At 47.2% G+C, this 27,732-nt stretch overlaps 1 protein-coding gene across 1 annotated transcript; it reads right to left on the reverse strand.

Moving 5' to 3' along the window:
• Nucleotides 1-11,476: 11,476 nt before the first annotated feature.
• LOC116862792 (F-box only protein 32-like) lies at nt 11,477-20,296 on the reverse strand. Its single transcript, XM_032850199.1, has 4 exons — nt 19,610-20,296; nt 13,694-13,806; nt 12,769-12,818; nt 11,477-11,581 (listed from the first exon to the last, which is right to left on the reverse strand). Exons 1-4 carry the CDS (start codon nt 19,723-19,725, stop codon nt 11,477-11,479), a joined length of 384 nt encoding a protein of 127 aa, XP_032706090.1. The 5' UTR covers nt 19,726-20,296.
• Nucleotides 20,297-27,732: the final 7,436 nt, after the last annotated feature.

Genomic DNA, 27,732 nt, shown 5'->3' on the forward strand with positions numbered 1-27,732 from the left:
TATATATACACACACACACACACACACATATTTCTACTGAGAAACTAGGATCCTCTGGGACTATGGGCAAGTTACTAAATTTCTTGGTGCCCCCATTTCTTCATCTGTGCTAATCATACTCAGAGGCCCCAAGACTGCTGAGAGATTTAAATGAGGGACTGCCCCAAAAGCATAGTGCCTGGTATGGATTAGGAAAATCAAGATTGGTTGGTTGGTTGAAGGCGTGTGTCCTAATCCCACTACCCCATTTATTGCCAAACAAAAAGAAAGAAAGGTAATAACTTTAGTGGTTGCATCCTTAGTCTGGTCTTTCTTTGGTAACAAAATTATTTACAGAGGTGGTCATATTTTTAAAAAATTGATCACAAATTCTGTTGAAAAATGAAACAAGATTGGAAGGACATCTTAGAGATCAGGTAATCAGGCCATTTAACAGCTGAGCAAAGTGAGGCTCAAGCGACTGTCTCACCAATTTTGTGCAGTGGGTGGGCTCAGCTGAGGCCGCCTCAATACACTTCATGCTTTCACAGAGTTGTCAAACAGAAGAGGTTGATGTGAAGTGAAAACAATTTTACCAGAGCCCAGCGGGCCCCCAACTAAAACTAGCTAGCCGAAGACTTAGAACCAAGACCGCTCCTTTACCTCAGAGCTTGAATTTCTGCTCCCAGGAAACTTTGCAAGGGAGTTTCATCCACTGGCCCCAGCCAACTCCACTTCAGGTCAGTAAACACCGAGCGTGACATTGTGCTGGGCCACCGGACTCAAGGCTGAGGGAACTAGCAAAGTGATATTCCAAAAATTGGGCTGCAGAGGAGAACTAAAACTTTTGGATCAAAGCCCTAAGCAATTCAAAGAACCTCTGCTTCCATTTGTTTAAAACTTCCGTCCTCCTGAAGCCCCTTAAGAGCCTATCAAACCACATACAGACTTTTAATTTCTTGAACATAATTTTACTCTAAGTAAAAACAAAACAAAACAAAAAAACAAAAAACAAAAACACAAAAACCCCAAACAAAACACCCCAAAACCTCTCCCGGCCTGGCTTCTGTATCTCTCACACACACTGGGAGAGGGAGCTGAGGCCAGGCTAAGGCTGGTTGGTTAGGATTCGTACTGGTGATCCAGCACTGGAAGCCAGGAGCTGACCCTGGACCCACAAAGAGGGGCAAGAAGTCTGTCCATCTGTAGAGGCCACATCCACGGGCGGTGACCACACTGGATGACCTCTGCTTGTCTGGTTCAGCTCTGTCACCAACCAGAACATGACAGGCAAGAGAGGAGTGACAAATGGCGGGAGGGACGGGCCAGAACTTTTGTTTATCTCCCGGACCAACAACAACCAGATTCAGAAGGCCAACCCGATGGTCTAATAATACCCTGCGCCTCACATGACCAGCATGAGGCAAGATGAAAGAAAACAAAAGCCTTGAGTCCCTCTCCGAAGGGCAGTTAGCCGTGAGCTGTGACTCACCATGGGGTGGGAGGAGGGCAGGCAGCTCTCTGCCTGAAATCCGTCCAAAACCCAGCTTCCATGTGACTACCATCTCTTGAAGGCGTCAGTGTTAATCTTGTCTAAAAATGCACCAATCACAAGGACAGAAAACTCTCCAGGCTATGACTATGCATTTGAGGGAAAACAAAAAGCCCTTTCTGATTGAGATGATGTTTGACTAAGCAGAAGGAGGAATGCAGCAGCGAAAATTTCTCAACTGACAGCAGAAGGACACGTCAAACACCCTGCGTTTAGCCCTATCTCAAGAGAAAGTCCCTCCTTCCACCGCCAGGCAGTGGTGGGGTCAGGAGAAAAACCGTGGAGGAGACCCAGCTTCTCTAGCCGGGTAACCTTTACCACTCTCTCCCATTAGCAAGTGTTTTCTGAGTGTCCACTCTGCCCTAGTGCTGGTGACATGGCTATGGCAATAAAGACACGTGATGGCTAGACTCATGGTGTTTATGGTCTAGTTGCTGGTGTAAGTCAGTTAACCTCTCAAAACCCTAGTTTCTTCATTTCAAAGATGGAAATAAAAAGACTACCTACTTCACACGGTTGTTAGGAGAATTACAGAGATAAATATGTGAAAACCCACTCTAAATTCCAAATACAAGGCATTATTAAGATATTATTTTGTCCTCTTCCAGACCCTAGTCTTTTAGTGAAGTTTATAACTGCTATCAAGGTTTAGCAAACTTTCTGTGAGGGCCACATAGTAAATATTTTGGGCTTTGTGGGCCATATGCTCTTTGTCCCAAGTACTCACCTACTTAGCTCAGCAGTGGTAGAGCAAAAGCAGCTTTAGGCAGTATGTAAATGAGTAGATGTGGCTGTGTTCCAATAAAACTTTATTTACAAAAACAGGTGGAGGGCCAGACTTGGTCCTTGGGCCATAGTTTACCAACTTCTGATATATATCTATATCTATGATATATATAAACTTAATATATATCATAGATATATCATAAAATTTAAGAAATATCTATTTGTGTGTGTGTGTGTGTATATAAATAGAGTTTAGGAGGGTTTCAGAACTAAACTTCCTGCTTCAGTTCCCCCATCTGTAAAATATGCATAATAATAGCATCCACTTTAGAGCTGCAGTGAAGATCTGTGTTCATAAAACACAACAGTGTCTGGTGCAAAGAATATACTCATTATTATCATTAGTTTTTATCATAATGCAGAGACTATTACTAGGTAAAATCACTCTAAGGAGGGCATAGTCAATCAGTAAAGTACACCTGGCTTAAAGATCTTTAGAATCTCTATATTTCAATTTTATTCATTGTCAACCAAATGCTTAAATGGTTTCAAATTTTAATATTCCTTTCTGTCATTTTTATTATGTTTGTGATACATTTAATAGCTCGCTATCTGTTGGTGAGAGTTAATGTTGCTACATTTCACGTCTCACATTGTTGCATTTACCACGAGGTCTTGTTTTGCTAACAGTAACGAGGGGTCACTATGCATCAGGGTCACTACGCATCAGCACTAAGAACTTCACATGTATGATCTGACCTTGCTTAGTGTTCCACGGTGAGCTGAAGGGTTGGGTTCTCCACTTGATAAGAGAGGACACTGTGGCTCAGAGAAGTCAAGTACCTCGAGTCACACTAGCAGTAGTAAGTGGGAGAGCCAGGACTCGTGCCCATTTGTGTCTTAACAGAGGACATGTATTTTGAGGACTTAAGGACTTCAGCTTTTCAGGGTCAATCAAATGGGCACCTAGGGCCAAACTTTAAAACTAGTAGCAATGTCACTAGTTTTATTTATTAATACTACAATACTAGTAGTATTGCGATGTTCTGGGAGACAAGAGTGTGGAAATTCCCTATTAATAGGACATCGTGACAGGTGATCAGCTTTTACCAGGAAGGGCGAAAAAATTCCCAGAAAGTGTTACTAACATGACTGGGACGGGGCAGTTGCTTTCGGTGAGCCACTTAGGTCTACTTTCCACGGAAGCAGAACTCTGCAGGCCCCGAATGGGCAGGTAGTTTTGTGTAGAGCTAGTGGTAAAAATGACAGAATTGATTCCTTTTACTTCTGAGAGCTGTGTGCCTAGGGGAGCAGGACTCTCTCTAGTTGTTTATTTATGAAGAGGACCTAGCGAACTGGATTCTTTGCCTCCAGCCACAAGAGAGCAGAGGAAACTGTCTTGTTGGGAAAAGTGGCTTCTTTTCTGCTGGGCGGATCTGAGCCCAGGTGCCAGTAATTTGCAGCCGTGTTTGTGGGGGGAGGGTCAAGAGGAGGAGGACGAGGGGCAGGAGGGCTCTCAGCCGCTGCCCCCCCCCAGCCCCAAATTCCACGGTATCACCGCCGCGTGGGCAGCCTGGGTACCCGGCCTGATGTGCAGAGACTAGTTGTGCCGTCACAGGAAAGGTTCTGGGCTACCAGAGGATGGGATGCTGGTCACCGCAGGGAAACCACATCCTGCCCTTCAGCTTTGGCTCATGCTGGTTTTGGAGACATTGAGTAGGAGAAAGACCAAGTTGCAAGCAATATCGCATAGCAAACCTCGGGACGGATCCCACCACAGTCTGAAGTGGTGTGTGGACCACGACTGGGCACAAGCCAGACTTCCCTCCTTTCTCACTTCGCTGTGGAAAGAGGTTTCCTCTCTTCTCTCCCCTTCATTTCATCAGAGCATTCGTACTTACAGAACACATGAGCTCCTGTCATTTCTCTGCCTGAAAACCTCAAGTGGCTCCCCTTTTCACATCCAGAAGAATCTAAACTCCTTTCCGTGACTGGCCTGTGCCCTTTCTCCAGTGTCACTCTGCACCACACTTCCCCGACCCATTCTGCTCTAGCCCCGTAGCCCGTCCTGGGTTCCCTGCACCGGCCGGCTCAGGAACCCCCTCCCAGCCTCTGCCCTTGTCATGTCTTCCTGTGCTGGCTTCGACCCACCCCTCAGGCCTCAGTCCAGAGGTCACCTGCTCAGACCGTCCTCTATGGGAACCGTCTGGTCTCCCTGTCCCACTTACACATCTCTGAAATGATCTTGTTTCCTCGTTCAAGGAAGCTCTAATTGGGATCTGAGCCTCAAGACAGCAAGGCTTGTTTTGTTCCCACCCACTCTACCCCCAGCCTGGCACATGGTAGGTGGGCGACTGATACCTGTTTTCTAATACATCTGTCTCGCAACCCATGCATGTTGTAGCTGCAAGGGACCTGGACAAGAGTTTACCCAAGTCCCTCCTCTCCAGATGAGGCAGATCACGGTCAATGGCAGATGGTCTGGACTGTGAGGCTGGGAGTCGTACAGGGTCTGGTCCCAGACTGATATTTCAGGAGTTAATTCACTTATGGTGCATACATATCCCAGACATCTCGCAGAGAGGCAAGCAGCCGAGATCTAGAGGGACACTGAACAGAAGCAGTAGCTGGCCTGCCCCCTTAAGACAAAACCACCTGGAGGTTAATCATAGGCTGGTGCGTCCTCTGTCCTGCATAGAACATGGTTAAGAACAGAACTTATCTCTAAATTCTTCCATGTCCTAGGACAGTGCGCCCTGACGTTTGAGCTGTAGGTCTGATGGAGAAGCATGCCTCCGGGCTATCAAAGGTAGGCCAGAGATGCAGAAGCCTGCGGTTCTCACTGCTCCGTACCAAAGCTGGGTGCCTCCAGGAAGCTTTTGGTCTTCTGGAAGAAACCCTTGGTTACGTCAGGCGCTGCCTCTGCTTGTACCAAGTGCCTTGTCCTTTCAAGACCCTTATTTATTCAGTGGACAACACAGATTAAAAACCTGGAAAGTTTTGTCCTGACTTTGAGCTTGAACACTGACAGGTTGGAAGAGGGAACATTTCAGCGGCATGAATAATCTTCAGGCACGTCAAGATCGGGTAAATATTATTTGCAAGGGAAACATCTCTCTAACTGAGGGCGTTAAAATCCTAAGATGGAGGGCCAAGTTTATACAAATTAATTGTATTCTCACTGGAGAGAAACTCGCCTGTCTTCTATCCGTCCCAGATATTTTTTTTTTTAAAGATTTTATTTATTTATTTGACAGACAGAGATCACAAGCAGGCAGAGAGGCAGGCAGAGAGAGAGGAGGAAGCAGGTTCCCCGCCGAGCAGAGAGCCCGATACGGGGCTTGATCCCAGGACCCTGAGATCATGACCTGAACCAAAGGCAGAGGTTTAACCCACTGAGCCACCCAGGTGCCCCCCGTCCCAGATATTTTTGAACTTGTAATGGTGCCCTGCTCCCCGTTGCAGCAGTCGGAGCGGCTCTGTTTGCCCCCATATTCCTGCTGAGACTGGGCTTCCCGTCTGCTCCAGCATCGTCCCCTCCACCCTGGAATTCCACGAGGCCGGATGTCACATCGCCCTCGGTCTCTGGTCCATATGCACTTCCCCCCGCCAAGTCCCGTTCTTTTCCATCTCCAGATTTCTGCTCCTGCCACTTGTGCCACAAAGCCTGCCATTTGCCTCTCTACCTCGCTGAGTCCTGGCCATCCTATAGGGAAGGAGGCTGGTTCTTCAGTCTCAGGTTCTACCTCTTACAAGAAGCTGTCTCCAATATCCCCTTCGTCCACTCTCCTACACAGGACCAAAACCCCATTTGCATCTCAGTGGTGGAACCTTGTCCCCCCAGAGTAGCCCAGAAGCTCCTGACAAACAGGGGCCAGGTGCTCGTTGACTCTCAAGTGGCTTTGGCAACACTAGGTCAATGTTACGTGTTGCATCCAGAAATCCTTGTGTAGGAACGTGAAAGCGGTCACCTGGAGGAGCCTGTGATCTCTGGGGATCTAGCAGGAGGGAGCTGCCAACTCCTTGCTATTTGGAGAGCCTCTGTCAGTGGACCTGAGGGGACTTGCGGTCCTAGCTTACAGACACTGGAAAAAAATACCTGTTTTATCCTGAACTGGAGCACTTAGAGTATAGCACCGAATGCTCTCAGGAACTTACCTCCTTGAATGGGAGAAAAGTCTGCTGATTGGTATTCAAAAGTCAGCTCACCTGTCCAATTTATGATATCCTCCCACCCCCCACATAGTAAGTCCCTGACTTATCCTAGAAACTAGACTGAATTTTTGTATAAAATCTATTTCTGGGCCCCTAGTGGGATAAGGTTTAGATTCAGAGTCCTTAAGAAAAAAATTTGATCCTGCGGTCTCCAAAGTGGGATGGGAGAGGAAAGCAGGCAGAAAAACCATAAAACATCAAGCTCTCCATTTCATCTTTAATCTCTCTTATTTCTATTGTCTTTCTATGTGTGTGTTTTCTAATGCCTGTAATCAGGACCCGACAGATGAGGATATTAATGGCAACAAGAGATTCTCCTCAAGTTCTTACCATGTACCAGGCACTGTTGGAAAGGACTTAAATCAAGTTTTAATTCTCTGGGTAACATGACGGGGCAGATAGCATTATTAGCACCTTTAATAGGTAGGTGATTCACAGATGAATTTATGAACACACATATATGGGGAGTCCATGCTGACATTGTTTGGGGTCCATGGTCCAAAATACCACTATGCTGGGCTCCTGGCCATGCCTCTCATTTTCACAGGTCCTCCCCACTTGTCTGGGCATACCCCCATGCCTGTGAGTGTTCCCCACTTTTGTGGGTACCGAGACATTGCAGGATCTGCTATGCAAAGCCTGAATGCTTATTATGATGGAAAGCCAGGAATTCTTTTTTTATTTTTTAAATTAACATATAATGGGAAACCCAGGAGTTCTAAGACACAGACTTTCTCTGGTGGCACTGGCAGCCTAATCCCCACTTTGGGCCCTCAAATGTTAATTCCCAATCATTTCTGCAAGTCACTTTCAAGTAGGCTCACAATGGCTCTGTTCTTTTGACTTTGCTGTGTCTGGGTGACAGGCCTCTTTCCCTCTATCCCAGCTTCTCTGTCCCAGGGGAAAAAGAACCCCTGGTTTTAAGACCCAGGTGGCAGGGGCCACCCTCCACCCAAAGAAGGTGCCGGGTCTAGGGCAGTGCCAAATTAAACCAAGGTCACTGCAGCCGAGGAACCCAGTGAAGGGGCCGGGCTTGTCAGGCACATCACGACCCACCAGGGGGTTGGCAACAGCATGCCCTTAATTTAAGGCATTGGGTTTGAATTTGAGTCACAGTGCCATATTTCAGCCTTTTGTTGGCCAAACCGCCAGTCAACTTAAACTAAAACATGTTTTTGGAAGAGACTTTTAGGGGTGGTAGGAATGCAGTAACTTGCTGGAAACATTCAAATGATCTTAGGGTGGTAATGCAGAAAAGAAGTAAGAATGTGCCTGGGTTTCGCTTGGGATGTTCGTTTTTGCTGCAGAGGGCTAGAGAGGGGGGTTACAAACGTTTGCTTATCCTTTTCTGATCTGCTAACACCTGTGGGTCAGCTCATTCCAGTCAGGAAGTGGCCCTCAGTGTTCTCCAGGACCTTGCTGGTCTGGAGGGGGCATCAAGAGCCAAAAGAGAGAGAGAGAGAGAGAGAGAGCGCCCAAGCGAGCTGGGAGACCAGTTCAGAGGTCATCCTGGCATTAAAGCATTAAAATCCTCTCCTCTTTTGTGCCTCCCTGTCTCTTGTTTGAAAACACTGTGTGCAAACTATGGCATTTGGGCTCCCGGGAGTTTTTTGAGCTGGTTCTCAAACCTGAAAACACAGGGATCACTTGAAGGATAAATTTAAGAAGCAATGTGTGGGCACCACCTTCAGCTCATTAAATCGGATGCTTTAGAGGTGGGCGTCTGTAGACCAACAGGCTTTGCAGGTGATTCTAATGGACAGCCAGTTCAAATGAGAACCAGTGGGCCATCGCAGGCTCACTTCAGAGAGCCAGGAGTCGGTGTGTGGTCTCCAAAACCCTCTCCCGGTTTACTGGAGACCTATTTTCCCCACTAGCCGCGCTGTGCCCTGACTGCGTTAACCAGCTCTCCCCTCCTCGTGGTGACCAAGTGCCAAGCCCGCCACCAGCCCAGCCCCTGGAATCCTCGCCAGCTCCAAGCTGTGTTGGCCTTGAGGCACGGTGGAAACCAATTTTTTAAAACGACCTTTCATAAATGGGTAAGTCGTTGCCTCTAAAGGGTTTAAATCCTCTTTAAAACCCACAGTTAAGGGGCGCCTGGGTGGCTCAGTGGGTTAAAGCCTCTGCCTTCAGCTCAGGTCATGATCCCAGGGTCCTGGTATCGAGCCCCGCATCGGGCTCTCTGCTCGGCAAGGAGACTGCTTCCTCCTCTCTCTGCCTGCCTCTCTGCCTACTTGTGATCTCTGTCTGTCAAATAAATAAATAAAATCTTAAAAAAAAAAAACCAAAAACAAAAAAAACCCACAGTTAAAATTGTATTTAAGCCATCACGCGTGTGTAGGGAAGAGGGTAAAGACAGTGAGTAGAACCTGAAGCCTATGGAAATAGGGTACAGATGCTGTATGAGAACCTTTCCAGTTTGTTAAAATTTTTGATTTAAGAAATTCCATAAAATTTTCATATTTACTGATAAAAATTATGAAATCTTGCAATAGGGGTGTTAGCCATCTCTTTTATTTCCTCTGCATGATCTGTTTCTGAAGGTGACAGCCAGCATAAACACAACCCATTTTTTAAAAATGTACTTGGCTTTAAAGAAATTTAAATTTTTTTTTTTTTTTTTTTTTCCTTAAGGCTTTTGAAGCTGGTTCAGTCATTCACTGGAACTAAGGAGTCACTGTAGTACTGTATTAGGAAGCCGTTAGGTAGAAGTAGTCCGATGCGGGGCGAGTGGGGACGGGGTGGGGACATAATGGCAAGCTACTCTGCAAAGTTGGTTTAAGGATAAGAAGAATATATGAGATGTGCATAGAGTTCCTTAGTAGAAAACCCTCAAAATGCAGTGCCTATCATTAAAATGTTTTAAGCTCTTTATGAAAATAACATTATTTCTCAAATTATAGAGGACTCGAACAGTGAAGGGGAAAAAAAGATGGCTCTTTCCAAAATAGAAACATTTTTCCACTACCGCTGAACCTGACAACTCCGAAAGCATGTAGCAGTTTCTCTGACTTAAAGATTATTTACAGAAAAGTGCTCATAGTTTACAAGTAGATACTACGAGATATAAGCTCTCTATCCTGGGTCTTTATCAAGTGCAAGATTTCCTTTTTTTTTTTTAGGAGAAAAACATTTATCAGCTGGCCTGAAAAGGCATATTAGGGAGAATTAATAATTTCGGTTAGTAGGTAGTAATAAATATTGTAGCAGACCCTGAATAACAGGTTCTGGTTTGCAGGGTATTTCCATAGAAAATACATTACTGAGTGGCCAGCCACCCTGCGAGGTGGTTGTAAATCCTTACCGAAGGGGCAGAGGAGGCTTAGGGAGGCTGAAATAGGCAGAAAGTAGGGCCTGAAATAGCTTGACCTCAGACCATTGTACTTTGCCATCTCTGCTTGCAGATGACCCACTGTACAGCGGAGAGTGTGGACTCTAAGATGGACTAGGTTTCCAATTCCAATTTTGTTGCTTACACAGCTCCGTGACCTTGGGCAGGTCATTTTACCTTGCAGTACTTCCGTTTGTTTAAACGGGTCAGCAAAGTCCCCCCACTTCGTAGGGTTCATGGAAGGATAAAGGTGAATGTACGGAATTATGCGGAAATAGATTTTGGCTATTGTAGTCTTGTCCCTTTGCTTTATTTCTTGGGAAAGGAAAAACAGGTAGGAAGGAGAACCATCTAAAACTGGACCGTTTTTGCTGATCCGTTTGTAATTAAGACATCAGAACTGGGTGTCCTCCCCTGACATCTAGAACATGGAAACTATTCATATTCTTAGTAACAGAGTTTCCAGCTCTTGCTGGGCCTCTCTCCAGCCAGCCTGGGCCAGGTTGCAGGCCACAGTGATCTCCCTGGAGTGGCAGAGTCACACTGAATGACACGGACATTTCATCCAGAAGGTCTCTCATGTTCATCCCTTTTGGACAGCAGTAAGGGCTCAGCTGAGAGCAGACAGATCTGCTCAAGTGGTCACAGGCTCAGCTCAGAGCTTCTGACCTCCAAGGAGGCCTGCGTATCAGGTCGCTTGGGACAGCCAGGCCTGTATCTGCCCAGATGACAGGTGAATGACCCGGGCCTCAAAGGGGGCTTGATGTCATCACTCGGGCTGAGCCGTGGCTGTCATCGGACTCCGTGACCCGGCACAGAGCAGCACAACAACCCAGGAGAAAGAATGAAAACCCAACACATCAACACCCCTTGTGAGCATATTCTCTCCTGCTTCTGAGCCTAAAACATCTGAGCCGCGACCTCCCTGGTTGAACCACGGACAGAAACGCACAAGAGACCAAAGAACGGGGGAAGCAACAACAATGAACCAGTTAAAAAGAATCACAGACTTGAGGGGCATGGGTAGACTCATTTGCTTTACTCCATTCATTAATGGAGTAACACTAATATGTTGCTAAAACTCATTAACCCCTCCCCCGCCCAAACATATGGTTTCAAATGGAAAGCAAGTGACCCAAACAGGTAGTTTCAAGCTTTGGTGAGCACGAGACTGAATGTCATCCCACGGGGTGGAAGGGAGTCATGGGTAGGAAGCATTGGGGTGTTTGAACTCATCTGGTTTTGTAGCCTAAACCACGACTGCCTTGGGGTCACCTAGAGTCCGCTCAAGCAGGACAAGGAGGAGGACAGTGGGAACGACCCGAGGAAGGAAGGTTTTTAAAACAAGCCATGGTGTGGCTTTCTGCTGGATTTGCTCTGGCTCCTGTTGCTGCCCGCAATGTGTCTCCATTTATCCGTGGGGGCTGGGAGTGGCTCCCATGAGCATTATGGCCACTGCTGTCTGTCACAGCCAATCTCAGGAATGCCCTAATGGGACCCACACAAGGACTTAAAGTACATCTGGAGAGAAGGGAGTGGACAAGTTTGTTTTCTGCTTTCCTCAAAATTCCCAGGGTCCTAAGAAGCTATTTTGCTGGGGCAGGGGCAGGGGGTGGGGCAGATAACGACCTCAAGACAACCCGAAAAGATAATTCAGCCGACACTTGTAACCTTCAGAGACTTACCCGTACGACGTAGTTAAACCTTCTGGAATCCAGAATGGCTGTCGAGAAGTCCAGCCTGTTGAAAGCTTCTCCCAAAGTGCAATATCCATGGCGCTGGACGTGAAAACAGGGGGTGCAGAGGTCATTCTCCAGAACAGTCCCCCCCCGGACTCTACTGATAGGCTGGATGCTGGTCTTAGGTAACCTATGGCCACCTGTGGCTTTCCTGTGCCATGAGCAGCTCTTTCTGGGAATCCCCTGCAAGCCACAGCGATGTGGGGTATAGCCAGCAGCTGCTTTAGCCAGTGACTCATGCGTTACACACCCCTCTTCAAGATTTGTACCATTTGAGCCCTTGCACAGACTTGAATGGGGAGATCATCAGTAGTTGCTTATCAAGGGAAGGTTGGGAGTTGGATGTATGATGGGTGACCTGATGCTAGCGGGTCACTGTAACATCTCCTGGGAGGGGAACTACACTTCCCAGGGTCAGCCTGCCTGCTACCCTGCCTCGGATCTTTAGTGCTTTTCTCATTGTGATCATCACAAGCATTTTTAAGGCTTCATGAGGAAGCAAAAGGAAGTTTTGCTCTTTTACCTGTGAACGCACAAGGAACTGGGAGCAGAGAGCCCTGACTCCGTCCCAGCTTTGCTCCCAGTATCTGGGTGGTCATGGGTAGGTCCATGCTTCCCCCACCACCCCCAGCAGGGCCTCAAACAGGCAGGGATGTAGATTTCACCAAGGTCCCTGACACAGAGAGATTCTATCATTCTACCAGACTGTGTTGTATCCTAGGTATTGGAGCAGATGACCGTGCAGAGAGAAAATACACATAAGAGGGTTTTATAAAGTGTCATGCGAATGTACTTATTTACTGTGTCTTCTCCCCTGCACACTCTTGTTAAAAACTTCTGCCGTGTTTGGCAATGGGCCCTTCCAGGGCTAAACCTTAACAAAGTTGGAGTCCGAAAAGATCTCAGAACAAAAGAGAGGCACTTTTCTGGGGGAAAGGCCAGGGCTTTATAACAATACATTTGAGATGGGTATATTAATCTTTATAAAGCATTTTACATAATCTCACCGAGTGATTAGGGAGTCTACTTAGCGACTTTTGCTTCTCACTCTCTCTGGAGACCTAAACTCTGATGGTCGGCTAGGTGGCGGGCTGCCAGCCATCATCACCGGCACCCAGGACAACGGCCGTGACCTGAAGTAATATTCTTGCCCAGCTTCCCCTCTCTACCCTGTTGGGAGAGGCCGAAAGCCACGCATACTCTTTAACAAACGGACGGATGCTCACCTCTTTAGTACTTCCTTTGTGAACATAGATCCATTTTTCTTGGTGGAAATCTATAGAGGCAATAAATAAATAAATAAATAAAAACTTAAAAAAAATTAAAAACAAACCCCCCCAGCTTTAAAATTTGCAGCATGCCCCAAATTTTAAACCTGTTTCTTTTTCACATATCCAATGTGTCAAACATTTTGACAAAAAAGACAGACTCTACGGACAATCTAAGAGATGCAAATGCCCGATTTCTGCAGCAGACGTGTACTGGTGTTACAGCCCACTTGGTCTAAAGCACTGTACATCTTGGATCATCGGACTTAGAGGACCAAAGCTCCAAATTGGGGAAAAAAAAAAACAAAACTGAATATCCAAAGACAAGTTTGTTTTAAATGCCAAGCCTACAGCTTAGGCAAGGCCATAAAAAGTGGAAATAAAGCAGATAACATGAGGAAATCATGTTGTCCAGGTGGCTTAAACCGAAGAGCTGTAATTCCCGCTTATTAATAGAACTTTATACTCTTATGTACGGCATTTTGAAGCGTAATGGGATTTATGCAAGGAAAGAGGGAGAAACAGATCTATATCCAAAGCCTCAAAGCTCAGTGTCAAATAAAAGCACATGCTGGAACGGATTCAGCTGGCCCTATCCCTGTATCGTAACTAAATTAACTACGTCGGATGTAAGTGACCAGCAGGAGAAAAACACCACGACTACCCGCTGACTTATAAACAAGTCTATAAGGAACACAATCTTGCTTGTAACATGCACAGCCGGCTTTCTGACTGCAGAGATCCCAAGGACCTCTGTCAATGTCACCGTCAACATTAAAGCAGATGTCTCACATTTGGGGTCTGATTTTCTTTCTCCCCAACAAAGAACCCATCTTAGCGATCTTCAAACAGCCTTCTTCCAAGTTCAAAGCAAATGGCTTACACTGAGTTTTGGTTTTGCTATTCAGCATGTCCTTCTTTCTCTTCTTGGCTGCAACATCATAGTTCAGGCTGTTGAAAAGATTCTCCTTGTTGTAGACTTCCTTGTTGCAGTAACTAGGAATGACAGAGGAGGGGATGAGCTGGGATAGCGATCCTCTAGTAAGCACTGTTTCTATAAATAACTCGCTGGGTTATAAAACACAAACATACATCTTCTCCAACAAAACAATAAACCCCCATTAAAAGAACTCTGTGCAGGCACAGACCTCCCTCTTTGGGGGTGAAATATTCTCGCGTCTCTGTGAAGGCAGGGATGGGGGCTTCTGCGTCTTTTGAATTTCCAACAGTGCCTGCCATTGTGTCCGACACACAGCCCTGTACCCTTTAACCAAGGGCAATGCCGGGCACTACAATATTACTTTAAGCAAAAATGATGACTGCAGCGGGGGGGAGGGCGAGGGAGGATTACTGGTATCACTGTAGTCCACAATGCCTTCATTTTGCAAAAGCACCCACCCTAAGCGGCTTTCTAAAAAAACAGCTTTATGGAGATATAATTCGCATACCATACAATCCACCCATTGAAAGTGTGCCCAAGCGGCTTTTAACGAGCATGCTTCTGTCATGCCTCTGAAACATGATCACATTTGCCAAAATCGGACTTACACCCTCCATTTCTAGGCGATGTTTTGTATACAGTGCTAATGTGACTAACATTAGGCATCATGCTATGGGGTGAAGACCTTGGGTCCTAAATGAAACCAGCTGAATTCACAGCTCCTAAGTTTCTAAGGGCTGAAAAGACAGAACTGTCCCCATCACAGGTCACTGAAGGACACACAAGTTCCCCTGGGGTCAGGTGCATATTTCCATCAGGAGGCTGAGTTCTAGGCTAGTACAACCATGTAACTTTGCAGTGCGTCTCTGAAGAGTTTCTGCAGAAGGGATGCCAGAGAAATACTGAGGAATAGTGAGTAGCTCTTCCAAACCCCATGGGTATGGATGCGAGAGGCAGGATTTCTAATGCCCACTGGTAAACATAAATTAGGGCCTTTTTCTTCTATCACCAATATATCAGAGTCCTTTAATTTTCAGAGTCCCTCTGCTGAATTTAAAAGGGGATTTGCTTTAAATCTTCTGACATATGGCTATTGGGTAAAAGGAGGCACCCCTGCACTTCTCCATTCCACGGACGTTATAGAAATAGTAAAAGAGAAAAGAGGGTTTAAACTAATTTCCAGTATCCTGTCGCTGAAATCAATCTCTCAGGTAGCACTTCTGTAAGTATCTTGCTACATAAATGCTTACATGGGATATCACCAACAATATTCTGGGCCCATGGGGAGGAGCTTGATGGATAATCATTTTTTTAAAAAAGATTTTATTTGTTTATTTGACAGACAGACATCACAAGTAGGCAGAGAGGCAGGCAGAGGTTGGGGGTGGGGGGGAGAAGACTCCCTGCTGAGTAGAGAGCCCAATGAGGGGCTTGATCCCAGGACCCTGAGATCATGACCTGAGCCAAATAATCATTTGTTAATCTGCCCTATAAAGGTCATGTTTAATACCATTTACTGGGTTTCCTATGAGCTACAGCCTTCTTCTTTTCATTCAGGCGAAAGAGGATATTTTTAGGTTTCACAGTGAGTCATTAAAGCCAACAAGAAATTTCTATCAAAGTTGAGAAGAAGGGAAACAGAGGGAAGGTCACTTGACTGGTCCAGGATATACCAAAGCTGAGAACAGCTTTAGAAAGCAAAGGGAGAGCCTTTTGTGTGTAAAAAGGCCACATGAAGGCTTATTTTTAAAGAAAACATACTTCTGCACTCTGAACAAAAACTGGGAGCCTAAATTCCACCTGTAGAGAACCATAAAATAAATCAGCCTTATTCTCTTAATCACACATTTGAGATTTAGCAGAAAGTTTTCAGAGCCTGGACCATAGACTGTGGCCATTCTCCAGAAATTTTAAATATTTATAGTTTCTCTTACTCTCTTCTAATTGAGAACATTACTCAAAGGAATTTGAGCACCCGCCTTCCTTATTGAAATGACAATAATCTGCTTTAAGCCCAAGTGACTCATTTTCAAAGTTAAGTTTAAGAAGAATTTGACATCATTGAGGATGCTCTCCCACTGTTGTATGTAGATAAACTTCAACCAAAGACAAAGCCTGCACTTTTCTCTTAGTTTTTAGGTTTTGGACTCCAGAGGTAGGTCCTAGAAGGAAGGGCTAGGAGATTCATTTGTGTTGCCTGCTTACAGGTTTTCTGTCAAGCAATAATTTATTCAGTTAGAGGCTATTTTGAAAGTTCAATTTCATCCATTTCAAGGAAATGCAAAGCCAATGGAAAATTACAACTGAAAATTTTAACAAGAAAAGCCACCACCATTTAGGAACCATGACATTTAATTTTTTTTTTTTTAAGCAAAACTATTTAAAGAGTCTACTTTCTTCATTAAATTCAATAATATCCACTAAAGTTGCTATTTTGTGGTCGGTTTTTACTAATCTTGATTTTTATAGACACAGGCCTAGAATAAGAAAAAAAGACCTCTCCCAGCCCTATACTGTCAACAGGCACATAACCAAGATACCGAAAAACAACTTTAGAAAAGGTGGAAAGATTTCAAAATTAAGACCATTTGGGCAGAGGAGATAAAAAGGGAGGAAAGGGAACAAAGAGGCCTATTTCTCATTTTGTTTGCATTAACAGACCATCTAAGAAAGCTGTGCCTGCCCCAAAGGGCTTAGTTGTAGAGTAAGGCCTGTGAGATTTCTATGCTAATTTGCTCCCCTACATACCCAAATGGTCAAACTCCCTTGGCTAGCAGCCAGATTGTTCTGGTAAAACAAACAGCTTAATATACGAAGCTCACAGACCAGTGGCTTCCCGGCACACAGTAAGCCCTCATAAAAATCTGAACTATTATTTTTATCTCCTGCACTACTCATCCAGGGTACCAAGGTAAACTTCCTGCTTCCTGGTTCAGCCTCAGCTATCCTGGAAAGCAACACGGGAGTTTTTAGTGCAGAACTGGAGACTTGGAGAAGTGTGGCCTGAAGCTCTCACACACCACTGAGTTGACTCCTCCTGGGGATGGGGGAAGCAAGGGGGTTGTTGGTGAGAAGGGGCTCCTAGCTGTCATGGACTTAGTACTGTTGTGCTGTTGGAGAGGGACGGGGCTTGGAACACAGAGACAACGGCCAGCAGAGTCAGAGAAGGTGTGTGGTGCAGACACGGTGTGCTTTATCCCCAGGTCAGAACACACCAAAGGCGCGCTTTGTTCCTGACTCTCCTTCAGGCAGCTCACGGGATGGTTACTTGGAACTAGAGAAGTGTACCCTGCCTCTGTAGTTCTCTGTTTTATTACCCGTTCCTCCCCCTTTCGAAAGGGTCTGCCTTTTGTTTTCTAACAGGAGAGGCATTCAACTTCACCTGTGTAGGCAGGCGTTCAGCCCAAACCTTACATCACAGAGAAACATCACCAAGGCTAAAAACAGTGGGGATATTTGAGACTACAAACTTAGGTCTCAGAAGGCCAACTGCTTTTAACAAGTTGGCAGACGTCTCAGGCTAAGTAGGGAAGGGATTGTTTACAATTGGTGAAGGAAAAAAAAAGTACTCCACAAACAAACAGCGGCTGCTTTGCTAGGAGCTACCCAATGATTCCTAAACTCTGACTCATCTAAGAGCTCAGAGGGTCGGGACCTGTGTATTGATCACCATTTGTGATAACTTCAGTGGTGCCACAGTTCTGGCTCAGAGGGCAGGCAATGGGAGGAAAGAAAGGAGGCTCAGGAAGGGGACAGAGGGGTGTGAAGCTACCTGATCCCAGCCTCAGTTAAACTTGGGTAAGTTGAAACCAACTTCAGGTCTCCCATACTACCTTGAGAGAGGCACACTATTTGCTTCTAAGGGGATTGACAGCAGTTTATCTCCTGGAGCAGATAAAGTGTGACTATTTATAGGAACCAGAGGCTCTAGAGTTTGAATCCTCTCCTGCTGAATGAGCCTAGGGGTCTGCAACCTACAGTTACAAGAAGGGGAGCCACGGGGACACCATTCAGCAGATCATTGATGCACCACCCCCCCCAACAAAGACTGAGAACTGCTGTACAGAAATAAAGTACTGAACTATCAGATCATTCCTTAGGAAGAGGAGGAAGGAACCTTTTAGTCTAGGGAGAATGATTTAGGCATCATTGGTGACTTGCATCCCTAAAAGGGAAGAGTCCAGTGACAGCCATTGGTCTTTTTATTTTGCTCTAAGTAAATTATCTGATTTTCCATAAGTAAGATTTCTTATTTGCTCCCCAAATTCCACAGGACCTGCCTCAAAGTGTCTTTAACATAAGAGTTACACACGCTCTCATCTCTCCTGAAAGACCCCCAGGATTAAATGCTTTCTGGTTTTCTGTTTTTTCATTGAAGACTAAGGAGTTTTAACATTTCACAAATCACAGACACTTTGGCCTGGGGTGGGGTTGGGGGACAGTCTGGAGGTCCAGCTATCAAAATAACCATACTTTCTTGATAGTTTTCTTAAAATTGAGTGCCAAGGGCTCAGGAAAAAAAAAAAAATCATTGGTAAATCTCGGTAAATGGGAACCCCGTCCAGATACAGAACTCTCCACCAAAACCAATTTTTTTAAATTTTTTTTTTTTTTTAAAGATTTTTATTTATTGATTTGACAGACAGAGATCACAAGTAGACAGAGAGGCAGGCAGAGAGAGAGAGGGAAGCAGGCTCCCCGCTGAGCAGAGAGCCCGATGCGGGACTCGATCCCAGGACCCTGAGATCATGACCTGAGCCGAAGGCAGCGGCTTAACCCACTGAGCCACCCAGGCGCCCCTCCACCAAAACCAATTTAAGGGCTCTGGTGCCAGTGGTTTCAACCAAAGGCTGAGAGAAAAGGCACCCAAGGATGGCTAGGCTGCACTGGTCCCCTGGGGACCCACTTTCTTTGCCCTCCTCACCTGTGCCAAATGGCGGGGATCTGGAAGTCAACTGTTCAGATCCGGGACTGACAGATTCCAGACCACTTAACTTATTAGACAGCATTCCTGCGTTATTAACCAAGCAGAGCACGCGATCGAGGGTAACTCGGCTTTTCCACCAGACTGACAGAGCTCAGGTGGGCTTTCTGCAGTGGATAGCCGTCACTTGAAATTATTCCCCCAGGAAACTGACCGAAAGGGCCACCGAGGAAACAGGTGCAAATGCTTCGTCCTCTCAGAAGCAGAAGTCTTGTGGGTTTCAGTCCCGCCTCCCTTCCCTCCTCCGCAGCTCTGCAGCCGCAAGTCTTTACCCCGGTTCCTCACGTCGCCCCGCAAGCGCCGGTGCCCCAGGGACCATCTGGCCGCCCCTCCTGGTTACTCATCCTCCCTGCCCACTCTGCGGTCGCCTGTGCGTGGGAAGAGCCTGGGGGCGCTGGTCCCAGGTCCCATCGCGTCACCCGACTTGTGCCCACCTCGCTTGGGTGCCCCAAGCCCCACCGCCCCAGCGGTGAAAGGTGCGCAGCCCACTCGCCCGCGCCCCCGCGGCTGGTGTCCTTAAGACAGGGGTCCCCTGAAGTTGTGTGCTTAAGTTTGAACGTTTGCGGACAAAATCCGCGATTGTCGTCAGATTCTCAGAGGGACCGGGGTTCTGTAAAGAGTTGTGCCCACTCGGAGACGCTGACCTTGAACAAGAGAAACCAAATTCCCCAAATCCCGTGCTCTGGCGACCTCTTCAGAAAGGGGTCGACTCCCCCCAACCCCCGCCCATTCCACCCTCCACCCCACCTCCCGGCCCGGGGCTCCCTCCTCACTCTGTCCCAGTCCGGCCTGCCCCACCATTCACCCGCCTCGCGACCCCCAAATCAGCCCAGGTCTGTTCCGCTGGGCTGGAAGGTGGTGGCGGATCCACTCACCTGCTGAGGTCGCTCACGAAGCTGCCGCTCTTCTCATCCAGGAAGCGCTTCCAGCCGTCGGCCGTCTTCACCCAGCTCTGCCCGGGGGACCGCCAGTCCTGCCCGAGGAATGGCATGGCACCGGGGACGACGCGACGGACTCGGCGGACTGATGGACCGTACCGGCTGGACGGCCTCGGGGAACTGTCGCCCCAGGCGGGTGCTCCGGGGGCCGGGGCCGGCGAGGGCGCGGCTGCAGGGAAGCGGGTGGAGGGCTCGGGGCTGCGGAGCCGGGTCCTGTGCTCGCAGAGGGCGCGGCGCTGGGGAGGGTCGCAGGGCGCGCGGGGCGGGCGGGAGTGCTGCGCGGCCAGCGCGGCCGCAGTATTTATCCCGGGCCGCTGGCTCCGGCCCTTTGTTGCCGGAAGAGCCGCCTGCTCCTGGCCCGGCCCCCCCGCCCGAGCCCACGTGGCTTTGTTTATGGGCTCGGCTTGTTTTCCGAGGCGCCCGCGGCTCCCGCTCCTCTGGCGGTTGCACAACCACGCGCCGGTGGAAACTTGAAGCCGCGCTGCCAGGCCGGGGCTCCCGCCGCCGCTCCGCTCCAGGCCCCCCAGCGCCCGCTCCCCGCCCCCAGGGCGCAGCAGCTGCCGCCGCCGGGCGAGCCGAGCCCGGCTCTCGGGAAGCCGCGCCCCGTCCTCCCGCGGCTGCGGGGCTGGCGAGGTGCAGGAAGGAGGTCGGCGCGGCGTCTGGGTCACTCCTGGGCGGGGGTGGGGAGGAGGGGTTACCCCCTCCCCCCAGCCCCGAGCAGTCACATCGAGTCCCGCAATCACAACAGCCCTTAGGGAACGGGGTGGGGTGGCGGGTGGGGGAGACAGCACGGCGCGGCTGGACACAGGGCTGGGGGAGGGGGACGACAGCCTCCTGGCCTCAACCCAGCTCTGGGGCGGAAGCGGCAACTCCCCTCCCACACCCCCCCCTCCCCCGGTCAGGGGGAAGGGGACGTAGCCCCTACCCCACCCAGCCCCCAAACTGTCGTTAGCGGGTCCGCTGCCAGCCCGGGTCCGAGGGTGGCAAAGGAAGGAGAAGGACCGGGAGGCCAGGCGGCATCTTAGGCCCGCGGGGTGGGAGTGGAGAGCAGGGACAGTCCCCCACCCTACTCTCGGCGCCCTGAGCGCGCAGCGCCCACGTCGGGGGCGCCGGGCCGCCCACCGCGCCGTCGCGAGCACGTTCGAGGCGCCGGGGGCTGAGCTTTTGTTTGGAGGAACCTCTGCACCCTCCCCTTCTTCCCGCGGCGCGGCAACCTCGGGGCTGTTAATGTCTCTCAGGGAGCGACCAGGCCAGGAGTTTGTTTTGGCTCCGGTGAGCGTTCAGAGAGAGGGACGCAGAAAGCCCCTTCGCCCGACCGACGGGGACTAAAGAAGTGCGGCGAGCAGGCCCTGCCCGGGCGCAGGTGCCCAGACCCTCACAGACTAGCTCCTTAACCTAATCGTCTTAAACTGGGGCAGGCGGCCAGTGGGGGAGCTACGCGGTTTTCCAGATGAGGGCACAGAGGGCCGCATAGATGAGTTAAGCCAGTGACTTCCCCAGGATGGCTAGCTGCTTCACAGCCCTCAGTACAGTCTGAAGTTAGCCTGTTCAGTTTTACTTTTTGTTTGTAACAATCCGTCCCTCTCCATCCGTCTCTGCAGAATGTAAACCCCTTGAGAGCTGGTCGGTCTTGTTCAGCGGGCGGCCCAGCACCTTGCCAGGTCAAAACTAGACCTTCCATTGCTATTTGTTGTGTGTGTAGATGAATGGGAGGCCGTGGGAGGCTGCACCAGGATAGCTTCGTGCCCTTCCTGACTTCTAGCTGTGATGCTTCACAGTCTGATCTATTGAGCGATTAAATTGCACAAAGCAGTCGCTTCAGGTTAAAATCGCATGCTCAAGAATTTCTCCATATTCCTTCCTCGCAGCCATCTGCAAGCGTCTTCTGTTCCACAGACTCTGTGCAAACTTTCAGGCTTAGAAATTGTGCGTGCCCTGGGAGGGTGCATGTTGGGAGGGGGGAAGAGATGTTTTCATAAAGTCTATTTTCAAGTAGCCAGAGTCTTTTGATTCAGGTTTCCCACCATAAATAATTTATTAGTGTGGTGATAGTCAAGCTTGTAAAAACACTGCAGAAGGTCCTAAACAAATGATAAACTCTATGATCAGGCTAACAGATGGGACAATGTTGGGTCTGGCCTTTGTTGGAGAGAACTGCTTTCTGCAAGGGAGCATCATTAAGGGATGTGATTATTACGGATGCCTGTTAGTTACATGTTGGCAAGCTACATCACTCTAGATACCACAGAAGGCGAGATTTGAGTTCTCAGTCTGCTAGAACATCATACTCTTATCTCACCTGGATGAATGACTTAAAATCTGGAGGCTCAGTTTTTTTGAGCTTCAGAAGAAAGATAGAGCCTTAATGCTTCCCTTTCAGGATTATTTAGTGAGTGTTGTAAATGGGATTGGTGGTAATAGCTCTTTACTCCTCTTTGGTAATGTTACACACATGACCCATGGCCTCCTAGCGATCTGTACTTCTCTGATTTTTTTAAGACGATTATTTATTTATTTGAGAGAGCTCACAAGCAGGGGGAGGAGCAGAGAGGGAGAAGCAGACTCTCCTGCTGAGCAGGGACCCCAATGCGGGGCTTCATCCCGGGACCCTGGGATCATGACCTGAGAGCCGAAGGCAGATACTTAACTGACTGAGCCACCCAGCCGCCCTTAAACTTCTCTGATTCTTGATATTGGGCTTGACCACATGACTTGCTTTGGTCAGTGGGGGGCTGGTGGACGTGTTGTGAGCAGAGGATGTGTGTGTGTGCTTGTCTCGTTGGTCTTGCCCTCTTGTGTCTCTGCGAATGCCATGGCATGAATATACCATGGGTAGCCATTGCTCCAATCTTGGTTCCAGGATAGGACATATGGAGCTGACACCCCAGTTGCCCCACAGCTACTTTAGGAAAAAAAATCAGTGTTTATTAATGCCACTGAGACTGCTGTGGTCTTTTGTTACATAGCCAGTAGCTATGAAGAGTTGAGTGCCGGAAAATTTGTCAAAGTTTTTTTAACTTTTAAAATTCAAGCATAAGTAGGAAATCACTCCCCCTCCCCCACCCCTTGGCTAAGAACTAATCTCAGGAAGCCTCAGTTCTATCCTCTTTAAAAGGTCCCTCAGTTCTATCCTCTTTAAAAAAAAAAAAAAAAGTGTGGCTCTCCTCTCTTAACCCAGCCTTCTTCTGAAGTGTCAGTGACTGCTGTAGATTTCCTCCACCCCGAAAAATCTGACTTGACACTTCTTCAAACGCATGGTTTCTGCTGGGAAGCCTTGGCATGCTGAGCCCCTCAGGATAAAGAATGTGCTAGGCCATGTGTAGAATACCTTCCTATCAGCTCCTGGCCTGACTTGCAAAGTCTCTGTGAGTGGAGGCCTTATCATGACTGAGCCTTGAGAACCCCAAAGGCAAAGTGTCAGTGTCTTCGCTTTGGACTGAAGATCGAGAGGCAGAAGGATGCTCTAAGAATTTCACAAGGCACAGACTGTGGAGGACCAGCGTGGCCTTATGGTTGGAGCAGGACACACCATGTGAGCACCACGATGGGGAGTCTCTTAGCCTGGAAACTGACCCCCTGCCTCTCCCAACAGCTTCATGCAACAGACTGTCCACATGATATGCTGGGTATTTGATTTTTTTAAAATGTGTGTGCTTCTCCACTGTGGCCTGACAATCTCCTTGTGGGTAGGGCTGTGTCTCAGTGCTTAAGTCACGTGGTGCCTGTGACAGCTCTTGCTATGTGACTCGCAACCAATAAATAACCCCAAAAATGTGGTTGAACTACTCTGGGACGCTGTGATTCCCATGTCTTCATCTGTCGACATCTTATGACTCCTCAGGACTCCTTAGGGGAGGGAGGCTGAAGGGTGGGCAGCCCCAAGTCCTACCCTGCGAGGCTGAGTCCTCCTTTCCAGTTGGTGAGACACATAGAAGGTTAAAAGGTAGCATCTTAGGTAAAAAAAGTTTTGAGTGTTTAAAGGTTTGTTCCCCTCATGGCAGATGCTAGCGGTGCTAGAGACCCTGTGTCAGGCACTTTGCAAATGTAATCCTGTTTCATACTTCTCACAAAAACCCATAAGCTGGGTATCGTTATGCCCTATTTTGTAGACTAGGAAGCTGAGGCTCTGAAAATTTAGGTAGCCTGTTGAAGGTCAGGCAGCCAGTATGTGGTGAAACTCAAGCTGGTATCCAGGTCTCTCTCCAACCCTATCTGCTCCCAGGTTGGGCTCACATCATAGTTCTCCACTTAAATAGCTGTGTGACCTTGGACAAGTTACTTAACCTCTCTGTGTCACAGTTTCCTCATTTGTGAAATGGGAATAATGAGAGTGTCCACCTCAAAGGGTGTTGGGAGGATTTATTGAAATAATATATATAAAAGTGCCTATCAAGGGGCCAGCAGCAATGATAATGAATATTCTTACCTTTAGGCAATGATCATGAATATTCCTCCAACTTTGACTTGCTTATGTTCACGTCTACCCACCGAATTTTAAGTTTTGAGGGCATGGAGCATAGCTCACTTGGCTAATTTCCAGATGTGGGAAAAATAGCTTATGTTGGAGTAAATTATCCAACGAAATGATAGCTTGCCTATTATACGTTACTACTAACTGCACTTGACCTATGGAAATGGGCCTTATTCTGTTCAGGAGACTACATTTCCAAAGGTAAGCTCAACATAATTTCAGCCTGCCCACTGCCCCACAAGGCTGTTTAGAGAATTTGTTTGTAGAAATGATGGAAAACGTGATAAATACAAAGTACTCTGTTTTTTTTCTACCCCAAAATGACATTCGTTTATAGTTTTGGCTGAGAGACAGACTATTTCTCACTAAAATGCATTGGTATTTTGTTTGTTCATAGTTTCTCTTTCTGAAAGGGTATTTTTTTTTTTTAATACTTATCAGCAGTAGTTGTAAGTTAAAAATAACTTCAGCTTGTTGGGTGGGGCAGGGGTTGGGATCCCGCAAATCTGTCGGCTCACCCTGACCAGTGAGAGCGAATTTTATGAAGGGGGAGCCCGAGCAACTCAGGCTATTAAATTTGACCTGTCAGTGTTGTCACAGGACTGTGTGTTTAATGCCACAACAATTTGCATTTGACCTTACACCCTGTCTGTCTAGGGTGGGGCATCCTTGAAACAGTGTGAACTACGTCTGTTAGGTGTGTTTGAGTAGGAACTGTTGGCTGTGTGTTATTTTTGGGTCTCTGGCTGCCTTGAGTCCTGCCAACTAAATTAAAGTCGGTCAGACACATGTCACTGAAAATATTCTCATTACTTTAATGAGAATCACTTGGCATTCCTCAAATGTGGGCCTGGTTCTGTTTTTGAGAGACGGTCAAGGGCATTTTGCTATAATCCTCCTTCTTTCATAGCCCCGTTGTTCGATTTTAATGAAAATTCTTTTTTTCCCCCCTTTCCATAGTAGTAAATAGGATTTGGAGGCGAGGCTGCTCACTTTTATACAATATAGAGAAATGAATGAAACCACATTTTACATGAATAGCCCAGATTTCCAGTGTGTTTTTATAAAAACACATTTTAGAATGAGGATGTTAAATTTGTTATGGATGTCAAGCTTTAAATACAGTGTCAGTGCCAGAAATTGGTTAAAACCAACCTATCTATAAACTTTCAAATGGGATCTTGAACAGTTGAGTGACATGTTTTAGTTCTGAGATTTCTCATGTACAAAAGTAGCTTGGCCTGAACTCCATCTAGACATTGGGTCTTGTGGGTTACTTACTTACTTATTATCACTAGTGTTTATATAATTTTCCAAGGTAAATATTTTTATCCCCATCTTACAGATGAAGAAACTAAGGCTCAGATATGTTAAACGTTTATTCACAGGTCTGCCAAAAATCAGAGCAAACTTTTAGAGAGGTTACCTAATCCAGTTCCCTCCTTTCACCCTTGAGAAGGCTAAGTCCCAAAGAAGAGGAACTCACTTGAACCCAGAGCTAGTTGGTAGCAGGCCTGGGAATTAGGCACCATGAGACAAAATCAACGGGGTTGGAATGTTCCATTAATCTTGCTGGACTGACCAATGTCCCTGAGAAGTGTAAATTTTTTTTTTAAAGATTTTATTTATTTATTTGACGGACAGAGATCACAAGTAGGCAGAGGCAGGCAGAGAGAGAGAAGGGGAAGCAGGCTCCCGGCTGAGCAGAGAGCCCGATGTGGGGCTCGATCCCAGGACCCCAGGATCATGACGTGAGCTGAAGGCAGAGGCTTTAACCACTGAGCCACCCAGGCGCCCTGAAAAATGTAAATTTTGATGTGAAATTATTTACACATGCAAGTGATCAGATTTTATTAGGACTTGTCACCAGTGAGTTTGTTCGGGAGGGTACAAGAAAAACAACTTGACCCCCTAAAGAGGCTTCTCCTCCAAATTAACCAGGATCCTAGGGAAAGAGCAGAGTGGAAAAATCAGGCATTTTGTAAGGTTCTTACCTGACCGAGGGATTGAAAGCAGATCTGTGGTTTGTTACATTTTGACAGATTGTCGCAATCACTGCATGTTTTGACTCGTCTACGCTGGTGACTGGAGAAGTGGTTCGTGAGTCATATGGAGTGTGTTTCCTCCTATGAGTTAAATACTGAATTGTCAAATCCTGGAGAAGTCACTTAACCTGTTCAGTGTTCGGTTTTCCATTGATAGACACACCTGCTGTAGAGATGGTTGTAGGAGTCTCTGGGCATCATTGATTGAAGGGTTATCATTAACCCCGATTGCAAATTTTCTTTGGGGAAATAGGAAAACACAAGTCTCTCCTGTCTTTCTTGGGTGGCTGCCTGCCATACCCATCATTTTCTCACAGAGAGCAAAAGTCTATGGATGTGTTCTGCTCACTACTATAGGCCTGATGGCTGCCACGTATCAAAGAATCAAGGTGTCAAGGAGGTCTCAGTGTACATGGAACTGAATTTCTAAGTTGTGGTCCAGAAAATGAAAACCATTTTACCAGCCTGTCTCATATGATTCAATAAAAATAAAAGGAGCCCGTGAGTTTTTTTTTTTTTTTTAACAACAGTACATTCATTTCAGGAAGAAGAATGTAATTTAAAAATAAGTACAGAATGTTCATCTCCTTTCCCATTCTGACTACAGCCTCAGAAATCCAGTCCCTTAAGGGACATAATATTTTCAACCAGGGTTTACTGTTGATAGTAATTTAAGAAATAATTTAGTCCTTTAAACATCTGCTTTGCTAAAAATGGTATTGTATAAAAGCTTTTGTTAAGTGTCTTCAAATTGTGATTTATTAAAGAGATGGGGCATAAATTAGATTTTTTCTCCTCTGTCAACTAATTGAAAGGAGGGGTTATCTTTAGTTCTGGTTTTGATCATTTTACAGACTATAAAATTTTTATTATAGAATATCATTCATTCCTTGTCTCAACAGAGTACTTCATGCCTTTGCTATGTTCCTGGTTCCTTTGCTATGTTCCTTAGAACATTTACTCTCAGGGAGTGTCTAGGGTAGAGAGAAAGAGAGAGAGAGACATACAAATATGTATTCCTAAAATTATGTGGCATCTGCTGTAATAAGGATTTGCATGGGGTTTTCTGGGACACCCGCAAGGATAAATCATGTGACCCAACCTAGAACCGTCAGGTAAGGCTGCTAGGAGTTGCTCCTGAGCTCGGTCCTACAGGATGAGTAGGAAGTGATGAAGCAAATGGAAAGAAAGTTGAGAATGGGGTGGGCATTCAGATAAAGAAGACAACAGGAGCAGTGGTGGGGTGGGGTGGGGAGGGTTGAAGGCCTGGGGGGGCTTGAAGGACAGAGTGTGATGAGGCGAGCTGGGGATGGCGGGGTGGGTGGGGTAGGTTGCAGAGGACTCCATGTGGTCTGGGAGATAGCTGGGGCTTTATCTCAAGTGGTGGGAGTTGCAGAGCGCTGTAAACAGGGGAATGACTCAGGTAGGTTGTGAGGTTGTGCTGTAATAGATATCCCTTGGTGGGAGGGTGGAGAGACAGATGGGAGAAGTACGTTGCATGGACAAGAGACAGGTCAGGAGGATGTCACTGCTTCTGGGAGGCA

This window comes from Lontra canadensis, unplaced genomic scaffold (assembly GCF_010015895.1).
Source record: "Lontra canadensis isolate GAN:19392208 unplaced genomic scaffold, GSC_riverotter_1.0 scaffold330, whole genome shotgun sequence".
NCBI classification, from domain to species: domain Eukaryota; kingdom Metazoa; phylum Chordata; class Mammalia; order Carnivora; family Mustelidae; genus Lontra; species Lontra canadensis.